This window comes from Poecilia reticulata, linkage group LG1, assembly GCF_000633615.1.
Source record: "Poecilia reticulata strain Guanapo linkage group LG1, Guppy_female_1.0+MT, whole genome shotgun sequence".
In the NCBI taxonomy this organism is placed as follows: Eukaryota; Metazoa; Chordata; class Actinopteri; order Cyprinodontiformes; family Poeciliidae; genus Poecilia; species Poecilia reticulata.
In genome coordinates this window covers 11,500,918-11,515,007 of record NC_024331.1, presented here as the reverse complement: position 1 = coordinate 11,515,007, position 14,090 = coordinate 11,500,918, and the positions used below count along the sequence as shown (strand labels likewise).

At 39.8% G+C, this 14,090-nt stretch overlaps 1 protein-coding gene across 3 annotated transcripts in view; it reads left to right on the top strand.

The window, feature by feature from the left end:
* Positions 1-14,090, top strand: part of LOC103463029 (voltage-dependent T-type calcium channel subunit alpha-1H-like) — a 246,303-nt gene that overhangs the window by 136,416 nt on the left and 95,797 nt on the right. For 2 of the 3 annotated variants that reach the window (XM_017304532.1, XM_017304529.1), the window contains exons 11-12: positions 2,924-3,075; positions 5,150-5,335. In XM_017304532.1, coding sequence (XP_017160021.1) covers positions 2,924-3,075; positions 5,150-5,335 — 338 coding nt within the window. The remainder of the gene's footprint in view (positions 1-2,923; positions 3,076-5,149; positions 5,336-14,090) is intronic. The other variant, XM_017304531.1, reaches the window with a different exon arrangement.

Sequence of the window (14,090 nt, the reverse complement as noted above, 5' to 3'; positions counted from 1 at the left end):
TTCCTAACCAAGGTGTCCATAACTCTTCAACACGCTGTCAGCTCCCGGTCAGAAAGACGCATTTAGTTCAGTCCATGAGATGATATTCAGAAAGGATCTTTAATTTGATTGATTTTAGTTTCCTCTGCGATGAACTCTATGCGTAAAAGTCTATCATGTCTCCATGTGCGCCAGTCAAAGGTGTTAATTATAACATGTCAAATGACAGAGGGGCTTAAAAAATAACCAAATATTCAGTTTGGTTATTTTTTAAAATTATATAGAGATGTGCGCACACACATTTTAAATTTTGCACCCCCCAGACCTCTGGGGCCCCCCGTTGGTCCCCCCAACTTTAAAAGTCTAGCTTCGCCACTGCTCAACACGCTGGGTTCTTGTCTTTTTTTCTCTCTATCTCTCCATTTTATTTTATTTTTTGAAAACCCAATTATTATTTTTCTTGGCAGCATAGTAACTACCACAGTCATTCTTGTCTTCTATCAAGTGCTGCTGAACACCGTCACCTTCACGCACAGGATCAAACCATTTCATGCAGATCCAGTGTGTGTTCAGGATTAATATGGATGTGTGCTTTTTGGTGTCTGAGTGGCAACATTTAATTTTACTGCTAAAAAATGTTTTAAAAACATGAAAAGATTAAATTTTTCTTTAACAGGGCCCTTGATTTTTTTTCTTTAACTTTAAACCCCCTCAAAAAAACCTAATTTTTTTTTGGGGGGGGGGTTGTCGGCCAGGGGCATTTGGAATTGTCTTAACTGTCCCCCCTATACGGCGCCCTGCCTAGATCCAATCCACCTGGCACTGCAAAGATAAGCAGTTGTTGTGGTCAGGACATACAATTTCCACATCCTCCTCCTTTGGAGTATCTGGACGCTGTCTTTGTTCCAAACACCAGGGCGAGGGATCAGAAGAGAGAAATTATTTCATTCAAAAAGAACAGGAGCAGCTCTGGTTGGAAACCGGCGCTGTCCTTGTGGGTTTGATGGCTCTCTCATTTAATGGCACAAAATGAGAGACCTTTGTTTGATTTGTAATCACAAAATTACCTTTTTAAATGTTGAAAATCCGTTTTTTCCTCAACTCATCCTCTTTAGGGAATGAAAAGAAACTCAAAGTAGAGTTGCATTACATTGGCACTGTACACTTTTGGGACGCAACAGTGGTAGATTAATAAGCTATTCTATCTTATTTGAAATGAAATAAACTTTGTTTTTTCCATGTCATTCTCTAATCAAACAGCCAATATGCACAAAAAACAAGTCTAAAAACCTACCACTTACAGGGTTTCCCCCAGAAAACTTGCTAAGCCTGGCGGTCAGGGTACAGAGGCAGTCCACTGGCGGTCCACCGTGTTTTTGTATTAAAAGGTGTTAAGGTGACAGGAAATTTAAAAATATCACTCGGTAATTATACGTTACGGGCAACCATTGCCAGTGAAACACTACTTAAACCCACAACTAGTCTTAAAAACAACAAATCAAAATATACAGTTAAAATGAATAGCAATTATTTGAACTTTTGCTTAATCCAAATTAAGTCAGCAGCTCCATCAGGCACCCAGGGCTTCAGGGGACATAAATGATAATATTTTAACACAGACCACAGATACATGAATGTAACACTTGTTTCTTGAGATGATCAATGCTGCTAAATATGATTCAATTTCAGCATACATAAATTAAAAGATTTTAAATTGTTTAATGTTTAAATGTAAGATTTTAAGGAGCTGGCAAGTTTACTTTGTAAAAATTCAAATAATATTCATAGTTAGATTGTTTTGTTACCACAGCTACAATCTGATGCTATGAGTTTAATCTTTAAGTGTGAGCTCTGTTTGTTCACAAATACAATTTAGTAAACTACAGTTATAGCTGATTGCTTTCTGGTTGGCCAATTAAACTACTCCCCCTCTCTCAGATTAAATCCAACACATCTGTTAGAGGTGCTGATGTTTTTAGCAACAAAAGGGGCCCCTAAATCAGTTTCTGCTCAAGGCCTCATACAGCCTTGGACCGGCCCTGCATGATGAGGTAATCTGCTGCACTACGCAGAGATGCCCAACAAACGGGAGATTTAATTCAATGCTGCTATGTGGCTTTAGTAGCTCTTTCATTTTGTGTCTGTTGAGTTTTTAATAAGCGTCACAGAAACTATTCTGGTTGGTCGAGTTTATGGGACGAGTTTCTCAGATCTCTGCGGGCCACGAACATTAACTCTGTCTGAGTAAGTGGATAAAGCATTCAAGGTTTGATGCATTGTGTAACCAGAAAAATATTACTAAAAATAATAATATAAAATCAGCGTGATGCATTACAGACAGGAGAGCGCGAAAGCTCCTTACCAGGCTGAACCTGCATGATCAGGCTAGCGCTAGTTCGTTAACTAATACACCCAGGAACACATAGATAAACTTTATCAGCGCAGGCAGAGCCAGGCATGTTGAGATGGAAAAGCCGCACAAAATTCTTTGTTCACAAATATAAATCATTCTCACCGCTCGCTCAACGCACCTCTGAAAGCGCGACTACAAGTTATTCCTGCAGTTCATGTAGAGCTGCAACCAGAGCTAATCAGAGAGGTGTTTAAAGTCCTACCTTGATCAAAAACTCTGGAAAGAACCATAATTCCTCACAGGGGGTTGATGTAAATATTCATACAGGTCAGCCTGTGTCCAGTTTGAGTGAAAGGAGGCGCACGGGATCCGCGCTGAGGTAAACTTAATCCAGCTACTGCAGCGCACGAGGCAACGCGCAGAGTCGCGGTGTGATTGGTCCGGCTTTAAATCAGAAATTTGTCCATGCATATGTAGCCCATTATAAGCCTTTTAAATAAGACTTTCTGAGAAACCTTGATGAACACCTGTCTAAGACACTAACTGTATTTATTTCTTCATTTTTGCTTCTCCCCATGTTCCTCACATAAGCCACAGGAGCTGACAGACATTTTGGAGATCAGCAACATGGTGTTCACTAGCCTCTTCAGCCTGGAGATGCTTCTTAAGATGCTGGCTCTCGGTCTCTTTGGCTACATCAAGAACCCTTACAATAGCTTTGACAGCATCATTGTCATAATCAGGTAGGAGGAAATATTTGGATGTGCATTGATAGTGAAATGAAAAGTTTAACGTTAAAACTTCGTCATGTTATTGGAAAATCATTTTGATCCTAACTTCACAGCTCCACAGCTGCCGGTACAGGGATTCTGACTGAGGTGGCTAAGCCAAATGGCTGAACACATGGTCCAGAGGGCCTGTGTTCAATCCATTATGTAGTAGGATAAGATAAATTATGAATGTGTTTGAAACCTTTACCTGTTCACTGGGTTCTTTCACACTGCTTTCATTTCCTTTAAAGAGAAATGACTGAATCAATGTTGAAACAATGTTAGGCAGAAACATCAAATCCATATTGAAGCCTGACATTGAAACGATATTGAAAGTGGTCAGTCACGTACATGTTGAATCAATGTTAGGATTTCAACCATAACTGATACAACAATTTTGATTCAACCATCATCTGAATGTGGAGCTATACACATTTGTGTTGATTTTATATTGAATCAAAGTTAAGCAATCAATATTGATTTATGTAAATGTTTTGGTCTGATAGGTCTACATCATAACATACCATTAAAAGTTTCTTCACTGGTGATCTACACAATTTTGGCAGATGATGGGTATTATGTCATTCAAAATTATCTTACATTACATAATGTATTTCCAAAAATGTGTGTACGCAAACTTTAAAAAATGACATGGCATTGATAATACATTTTATTTAAGAAAACAGGCATAGATATGTAAACATATTTGACTCCTTTTTGACTGACAGAACAACAGTCAGAAAGAAAGAAAGAGAAAGAAAGAAAGAAAGAAAGAGCAGCGTCCATGAGGTTAAGCCTTGTACTGTATGAACCAGAGAAACAGTTGGAGTTGGGGTAATCCAAGTTTGACTCTGGTTGATGTCACTTTGGTTCTTTAATGCCTTTCTCCCACTCTGGTACACAATGAAGCCGCTTCTTTATAGTTTTGCTGTAGTTTGATCCAAGATAAGAGGAAGGAAGGTGCCGGTTTGGGCCAGTTACACAATAAAAAGCATTTGAAAAGTTTTGAAACACATCGAAATATTAAATAGTGTATTGGTAATAGTTCTGAGAACTAACACACAAACCGTAAAGTTCCCCTTGTACTCTCAAATTTAAATGAACAAGGATACACTAATAAATATTCATAATATGTATTTTAATGTTGGTCAACATATAAAATCACATTTACCTATCAAGCTACAGCATAGTGTAGCATTTATGATACTGTACTCATTTTAAAATGAGGGAATCAATATTTAAAATAAAGGGATGTTCATCAGAAAAACATAAAGAAATAATTCAGGGAGGATCAGTGTTGATTTAACATAGAAAAATAGTGCAAAATGTGATTTGTATTGTAGTTGGATTGAAAATTATTTACAATACACTGTACATACAGAATGAACTTCAAATATACTGAATAACATTTCCCCTGACCACAAACATTTCCAAATAAGCTGATGATGAAATTTATTCAAAATTGTCCATATGCTTATAAAGATCCCGCACAATTAGTAATTAGTTCTTTTTACCCAGTTACCAATCCAAGAATCAAAAGACTGAATCATTGATTAGCAGGTTTTACAGATTAGTAAGAAAATTTACAGGAAGGATTCACAACCCCCTGAACTCAACTGCTTAATTTAAAACGTAATTAACCCCCGCTCAATTATTAAATACTCTCACCCAAAGGAGGAGGAGTAAGGTGCAACAAACAGCATAAATTGATTCAACATTGATCAGACGCTGGCTTTTCAATCATTAGAATTCGACCACAAAACAACATTAATTCAATGACATCTATTCAACACTGCTTAATTGGCTAGAATTGGATTCTTGTTTGATGATTGATCCACCATCAATTGTTGACCTCAACCAAAAATCAACCTTTTTGACCATAATGTTGACCATAAATTGGTAATTGGTAACCATAAATTCAGTTTTTCAGTTATTATATGTCACACGGAAAATTATTTACTCTTTTTCGCCTGAATGTAGAGATTGTTTTTTGAATCTGTGTTTGCCAGTGGTAGATATGTATCCTAGTGTGAACTGTGTATTTCAGTGTGTGGGAGATTGTGGGTGAGGCCGAGGGAGGCCTATCAGTGCTGCGTACCTTTCGCCTGCTGAGAGTTTTGAAGCTGGTACGCTTCCTTCCTGCACTGAGGAGGCAACTGGTGGTGCTCATGAAGACCATGGACAATGTAGCCACATTCTGCATGCTGTTAATGCTCTTCATCTTCATATTCAGGTATGAAAGCCTCCTTTGCTTTATTTATACATAATTAGGCCAGAGCAGCTAAGTGCTGTTAAGGTCTATTGTAATAGTGTTTCTTCTGGTGTTTCTTCTTATTACAATTCTTCTGTCAAATGAATTAACTTTTTGGGGGCTTTATCATATTCAAAAAGTCATCAAACTTCACAGAAAATTGTCCCCCAAGTAAAATTTTCAGATTCCGGTGGAATCGCAAAAAAGTGCTTAAGTGGCCAAAGTGCTCTCTAGCCCCCATTAATGTGAGATAGGAGGAACCGTAGGTTGTAGAGATCTGAAACTCTGTATGTAGGAAGATCCCCCAAAATCAAGAAAAAAAGTCTCTTGGAGGTAACCTCTAAAATGCACAGGGAGGCAGCCATTTTTGGGTCAAAAGTCAAATTTTGACAATTTTTCAATTTTACTCACATCAAACTTTAAAAAAAATCCTACTAGGGATTTTGACTTATCACCTTTATTCTTGGTCAGGATGCAGCTAAAGGATGGGGCTTTAAAAGTTATCAAAACGGGGACTTTTTGTATATGTTGAGAAGGCGTGGCTGGGAGCCCAAGTTGACGTACTCGCCAAAGAAAATGAATCGCTCTAACTTTTACATAGAAAGGTCAATTGGCACCAAACTTGGCATGAGTGATCTTGGTTGGATACCTGACGATGTTATGTTGTCATAGTCTGACGTCATCTAATGACGTCAGTAATCAAATAAGTGACTTGGGACTATTTTTATTTGGAAATCTCTATCTCTGACCCACTTGAGCTAATCAACCTGATCTTGTGTCAGAAGACAGATAACAACTTGGTCTCACTTGCTTTAAAGCGCAAAGAGATTTCGATGGGCGTGGCGAAGTTACAGGTTGCCATACGTTTGGCTCTAAAGTCTCTAGATTTGAACTGAGCTGCACCAAATTCACTGACCCCCGATGGAAATCCACAACAATCTTTGGTGGGCATCGTCTAATTTCTCTACAGCGACCCGTAGAATATTTTAAATGATCAGCCCCAAGCCATGCTTTAACCCAGAATTATGAAACTTGTTACACATGCATCTTGTCAGGACCTACAAAAAAGTCTCTTGGAGCCATGGTCCAAACCCAGCAGGAAGTCGGCCATTTTGGATCCATGCTGCCATTTTCTCTTTTGTATAGACGTATCTGAGCGAACTCATCCTATAGCTTTTGAGATATTGTCTTCAAAATCACTCAACACACTCTTGAGACATTGAAGGTCAAACATTATCAAAGGATTTCTTGTACATCAAAACATGTGTCAAACTTGGACTATTTGCCATAAAACAGCAAGGTTCAATAACTTCCACATACAATACAGACCAGCCCTCATCTTAAATGGTCAATTGATAACATCACCTTAGCCCCACCCACTTCCAATAGGAAGTCACCTGTTTTTTCTGCTTAATGTCTTACTTTTACTCTTTGATTCATATGGTTTTAAACCAGGGCCAACTTACATAAAATGACATGATGATGAATTCTGTCATGGCTGATTGGCCGTCACCTCTAAATCATACAGGCGTCATCAGATTTGCACCAAACTTTTTATGATTGACTTTTGTGAACCTCTAAAGAGCACAACAGCATTACATTGTAATTTGACTCCACTGCACCCACTAGGTTATTCCATCAGCAATATCTCCTCACTGCATCGGCCGATATGCACCAGATTTTTTGTGCATCAGTGAGAGCTGCTTGGAGCTTTAATTTTGCTTAAAAATGCTGTTTTATTCAATTGTATACATAGCAAATGTAATCTTTTCTTGGGAGGAGGTACCGTGGTAGGACAGGGGTATGTGTTTACAACCCATACATGGGATTTAGATTCGAGTTCTGGCTTGATGACCTTTGCCACCTGTCTTCCCCCACTTTCCTGTCTGACCACTAGAGCCACAAAAAACCTTAAAAAAAACAACTAATTATGTCAAAAGTACCCCAAAGACAATATGTAAAGTTTAAAAAAGCAGCAGAAATAGAATAGAGGTCAAAGGATCTATAGAAGAGCATTCTCCTGGGGTGCTGTGGTGGCGCAGGGGAAAGGCACAACCCATGTATTGAGGCCTTAGTCCTCATGCCGGTGGTCGCAGGCTCGATTCCAAGCCTGGTGACATTTGCCGCATGTCCTTCCCCTCTCTCATAGCCTGCATCTGTTTGCAGACAGTAACTCAGCAGCAGCTGCACACTGTTCTTAAAGCATTAACAGCCAGTGCACAACTGCTTTTTAAAATTATTTCAATCTGTAGAGACTCAAACTGAGAGAGAAATAACAGTTAGACCAGTATTTCTCAACCTGTTTTGGGCCAGCGCCCCCTTAGCCTTCATCCAGGTCCCTCACCACCCCCACCAATGTATTTGTAGGCTACTTTGCACTGGCCATTATTTTATCATTAATATTACTGTCACCATTCTAGATATTTTGATTTTTATGCTTGTTTCTGTGTTTATCATCAAAAATAATTTTCCAGAGAACAAAAAAGCCATGGGAATAGAAATTATTTTCACAGGCGTCTACAAAAAAATGCAATGAACATTCAACTTAAAATTGGTAGGCCTAACAGCAGCCAATCAGAGTGGAAACAAAATGAGCAGATAAAAGATGTAAAACATGCCAGTTTAAACTTTGAACTATTTGCAAAACGACTGAGCTCTGCAACATTAAATGGATAGAACTGTAACTACATTAATCATAACTCTTCTTCTCTTCAGTGTTTCTGTCGGTTTCTGGTGGTGCAGCGCTGTGCTGCCTTCAGGAGAATGGGACATCAGAGTATCATCCATAAAATTTCACCCACATGGCATTTATTATGCAAACCAGAGCTTTCAGTGGAAAAACAAAAGTTCCAGATCCATGACATTAACACTGACATGAAAAATAATGTTGAAGAAATAAATATATCAAATCTAATTAAAAACATAAATAAGTGATCAGTTCTTTACTGTTATGGTTTGTAAGATATATTTATTCTCAGTACTAGATATGGTCTTTTATCTGGAAATAGTGTCTGTTTATTCTTGCCATACAGTCCTCTGTATTAATTATTGCTTGAAAGGTCTTGCCATACCTCTTTATTCCTCTGTATTTACTTTAGTTTCTTAGTTTAGTCTTGCATTTTGTTCATCATTCATTTCCATTTAGTTTCCTTTCCTTAGTATGATCCTCTCCGTTTATTGCTATGTCCACTTTAGTTTCTTTCCTGTTGCTAGATTTATTTTATCGTTTATTGACCAACAGTAATCTTCACTCATCACCTGCTGTACCGCCTAATCGTCATGTGTTTCACATCATGTGTTGATTTTTCACTGTTCAGCGTTGGATTCTCCGTTTTTATGCCATAATTCACATCTAGTTTGTTGCTCCGTTTTATGTCCCGCTTCTCCTGTTTCAGAGTTTTGTGCAATGTGCACGTCGTTTTTTTTTTTTTTTTAACCCCCAAGGTGCAGGGCCGTCGTGAAACGTATAGATGAGGAAAAGGCAGACTGACATAAACCTTTTAAAACAACAGAAACAATTTCGGTCTTCTGATTATTGAAATTTCAAAGTGCTGTGGTACCGTTATTCTATCACACCCGTTTCATACCGGACCACTTACAGCACCGTGTTAACGCTATAAAATGAACGCTCTCTATCGTGGTATCAGCCATGGAGGGATTTCTTTATTTCTTTATTTAAATAGGTTCATTTTTCAGAGGGATACAAAGTCAGTGCATCGTGATTTTAGTAATTGCATGTTTACAAGAGAGATTTTCTGTTGTCCTTCCATGGAAGCGTGCAGCCTTTAAACGGAAATAAAACACTTGTTAAGATAAGTTGCTGCTTAACATGATCACAGAACTGGCAAAAATACCAGACAAAGTGAATCTCAGCAACGTCATCAGCCGGTGTAACGCTGAACTGATGCGCCGGTGAAGCTACTAGCAGGAGCGGAGCTGCGCCAAGAAGCTACAAACACTGAATAGAAGGAGAGCTGCCATTGATACAGTTCCAGCCAAGCATGATTTAATGTTACACAATACAGTTTTACCAAGTTGCTCAAAGTCTAAACTGGCATTGATTTGCATTTAAGGTGCAAATTTTACCTTCGACTAAACGCCCCCCAAAGGCATCCCAGCACCCCCCTTTTGTAAAAATGTCCGCCAGCGCCCCCTGCCGTCCTCTGAACACCCCCTGGGGGGCGGTACCGCCCACGTTGAGAACTGCTAAGTTAGACAATTTTATTAGACCGAGAATTTGGAGCTCGCACACCGATAAAAGACATGCAAGCCGAGACTCGCTGTGAGCTTGAGTGATCAGCTCAAGCAAAGCTCAGGTAAGTCTTCCTCGGGCCCGGTCACTGGTGGTGGAGCTTGGAGGGGAGTCTTGATAGGACCTAAGGTATCCAGGAGGCTGATGGTGGAGATGGGGAGGAGGTGGGTTGAAGCACGACTGAAGCCATCTTGAAGTACAACTGAACTGGGTGGACCTGTGGCTGCTTCGCCTTTTAAAGGAGCTTTTGCTGGATGATTGGACCGAAGTGGAGCGGTGGAGCGTCCTGGTTGGCTGCAACAAAGTCGTAGTGATAGATGATGCCGGTTAAGGAGAGTAGTCTCACAGGTTGAATTTGCGCCTAAGGCTTCATTTTGTAAAACATAAATGGCAAGTTTTCTTAGTGATCTATATTATTGGATTGGACATCACATGACTTACTATGGTAAGGCTGCCACCTTATCGTGGTGGAGGGGTTTGAGTGTCCCAGTGATCCTAGGAGATACACTGTCTTGGGCTGTATGCCCAACCCTCCCGACCCCACTAAGGGACAAGGGTGTAAAGAAAATGGATGGATGGATGGATGGCTTTATCCCCCTGGTATTGTCACCCAAGACAGACAGGTCCTAGGTGAAGAACCAGACAAAGTTCAGCCCGAAGACCCCTTATGATGAGCAAAACCATTGGAAACAGGTTAGCAGGGCCCCACTCTGGAGCTGGACCTGGAGGTGGGGCACATTGGTGGGTGCCTGGTGACCAGACTTTAACCCATGGAAATGTGGGTCCCCCTACCCATGGGCTAACCACCTATGAGAGAAGCCAAAGGGGTTGGGTGAAGTGTGGGATGAGTGGTAACCTAGGGCGTGGACATTGGTGATCGGCTACAGAAGCTGGCTCTTGGGATGTGAAATGTCACTTCTCTGGTGGGGGAGGAGCCTGAGGTAGCTTGTGAGCTCCAGCTAGAAATAGCCGGCCTCACCTCATGGCTCTGATTCTGAAATCAGTCTCCTTGAGAGGGGTTAGATATTCTTCCACTCTGGAATTGCGCCCAGTGAGAGGCCCTAAGCCGGAGTGGGCATACTTTTCCCCCCAATCTCTGTGCCTTTATGTGGGAGTTCACCCCGGTGAATGAAAGGATAGCCTCGCTCCTACGAGTGGGAGAACAGGTCCTGAATGTTGTTTGTGATTACGCGCCGAAGAACTGTTCAGATTACCCACCATTTTTGGAGTCCTTGGCAGGGGTACTGTACACAGCAAATCCAGGAGGCCCAAGTTAACTCTGTCAGATTTTATTTCAACACTTTTAAAGTGTCTATATGGGTCCACACCAGAAAGTATTAATTTAACTCTTTTTGGAGAGTTAGTACCTTAACTCTTATAAAGTGTCAAATATCAAATCTGGTGAAGTTAATAATTTAACACTTACTAACACTAATTCAGTGTTAGATCTTAATAACTCTCACAGAGTACTTCTTTAACTTCATAAGAGTTATTTGTTATTAATATTAAATATGTATTTTATTGTTTTTAACTTTTACAAAATTTTTGGAAAATAAATATTTAATAAAGAGGCAATGATTTTCTCAAATGCATTTATTTCAAAATGTGCACCATAATTACAAAACATATTAGAACGTGGAATAATGTGCATGTTTCACATGTCACTTTCATTCACATATTGCTTATTAAAAGGTCTGACATATCAGGTGTGCAATACAAAATGCAGTATGCTTAATACATTTTTCTTCAATACAATCTGCTTGAAATTGTTCAAAGTACAAGGTGGAGAAAATAAAGCCTGTATCAATGCATGCAGTTCATGTAATATGATAGAGTAAATTTTCTTTTATCAGGTAGATTACTGGTAGATCCATCATTTCTTACCCAGTTTCTGTTTCTGTTGATAATAGACAGTTCCTCTCTGACTCCACCAGAGAGATGTCCACTCACTAACAGATTGTCTTCAGGTTGTTGTTCTGTTCATGACGTTTGGTCAGAGACACCAACATGCTCCTCTACTGCATTAGACAGTCTTCAGTCTCTGAGTACGATAGCCAGTGTCTGGATCATAACAAACAAAAAACATAATAATGAAAAATGGAACGAAGGAATACATTTTACTACAACATAACAACAAGCCTCAATTACAGAAATGTAGGGTTTCAGAGATATTAACACTTACATAATCATTTTTGGATTTGAGCTTGAATCTTCGGAGAATCCATGGAGGGATCGGGAAGGGGAGGTTAGGCTGACGACTGGTGATTCATCCTCAACCAGACTGGTTCTAATGCATACAAAAAGACAATAAAAGGATTAAAACATCCTGCAAAACATATATAAGAAGACACAACAGTGGGAATAATGCTCTCAACATAAAAAAGATCTGTTCAAGTTAGCCAAGAATTTGATTGAATTCACCAGCTCAATTTTTTTCAATACTTATACTTAACATTCGGCATGCTAAGCTAAATATGCTAACACTGAGCACTGTGGCGAACGTGACGTCTATCATACAGGTTGAGTTCAACTCAAAATAATAGTTATAAACCATCTCAGAAAAAAATAACTTACCAAGTGCAGTAAATAACTCAGACATGTGGAAAGTAAATAGTCCTGAAATGACTTGGCTTCTGTCACTTTTCTTCGGTGGGAATCTGTGATTCTAGGACGGAGTCAGTGAATTAACTCCTTCAGTGTTAGAGCCGCTGGTGGAGTATAGAGTTCAGAAGTAAAGAGTTATTGATTCTATTTTAACACCTCTAGATTTGATGCGGAAACACTTTGTTTTAACACTGGATTTTAACTACTAATAATATACACCCCAGAGTTACATAAACAGAAAGTGACTCTATAAGTGTAAAATTAACTCTGCTTTTGCAGAAAGTCTACTAACACCAAAACATTTAACACTTTTGAATTTGCTGTGTAGGTCATTTATTTATATAGCATATTTTCAGCAACAAGGCAGTTCAAAGTGCTTCAACGCACCGGTGGGCAATGACAGTGGGACCTGGAGGGTTGTGGTTGGAAGGAATGACCCCACTGATCTGAATCCGAGTGGTGTTCTGTTGTTGGACGTCTGTGTTTATTGTGGACTGTCCATAATTGACCTTACCACAGGGGCCGCGTTTCATTGGCTAATGCCCATTTTACATCACAGCGCAGCTACCACGTGCGTGACCGTCTGACAAACACAAGCTACAGTAGTAAACACATGCTAATGTACATTGTGGACTAGCAGACCRGCAGAAAGTTTTTGCGTCAGGACTCGAAAAAGAATGGTTCTCCACCGTTAGTGGGGAATCTGTACAGGCGATGTCAGGTATCCTGATCATATTTGTGGAACTAAAATTCACAGATTTCCAAAATCTGAAACGGAATGCCTTGCTTGGATCAAAGCTTGTGCATGACCGCATTTGGAGCTCAACCGTTGTAAGATCAATAAGAACAAAGAAGTGTGTGCTGCTGTAAGTATTATTGCTTTACTTTCTTTGTGTTTAGTGAATGACAAGAAGAAAGTCAATAATAAACACATCCATTATACAAACCTTTTAGCTAAGTACAGCATAATGGCAGTACAGATACAACTTCTGCACCTTGAAGCCTGTCTGTTACACAGTCTTACGTTAGCTGAACAGCTAACGTAAGACTGTTCAGCTAACAGTATGTATGTCAGATAAGGTACATGCAATGTGTACCGTATGTGACATACATTAAAGATTTTATTTTACCTGAAAAGGCTTTTTACTAAACTGTAATCGTGCTAGCCACGCTAGCACCAAGTACAGTGTATAAGGCCTAGGCACACTCAAACATTTGCCAACAACAGAAATCACTGGTTTCAAAGGTAACCCTCAAAACCATGACTTACCCAGCCTTGCAAGAACAATAGGCGTCAGTGATTTTGTCCACAGCTATATTTATGCTGAGTGTGTGAGAATCTGCTTCTTTCCTCATTGACCGGTAGCATTTAGCTGTGATGCGCACAATGTTGGAGGCATCGCGTGGCTAAAACACCTTGATGTCGTCCAAAAAAGATGACATGAACTTGTTGGTTCCCCTGTCCATTGTCGTGGCTGATATTTTTTKAAAATCCGGCAGAAATGCTACACTAATCGACTCAGAAATACTCTGCAGAGAGTCAGTTGAAATGAAAGACGCCATGTTTACACATAGAAACTAAGCTCAGCGAGGCTTTGTTTGTGAGACATGTAGCCACGTGGGACTTTAGAGGGGCGTTTCTGGGCGGAGCTTGGTAAGGTCCATTGAACACCTTGTTCAGGCATAAGAGTGTCCATATGTGCACTTGGCACCAGGACAACCTAGGTTCGATGATCAACTTTGTCATTGTCTCATCGGATCTGCAGCTACATGTCTTGGACACTCCAGTGAACATTCCTAGAAAAATAACGCCCTGGGCGGTTGCCCATATTGCATATGTCAGAAACCACAACTGAAACATCGCAATTAACGGTAAATAAC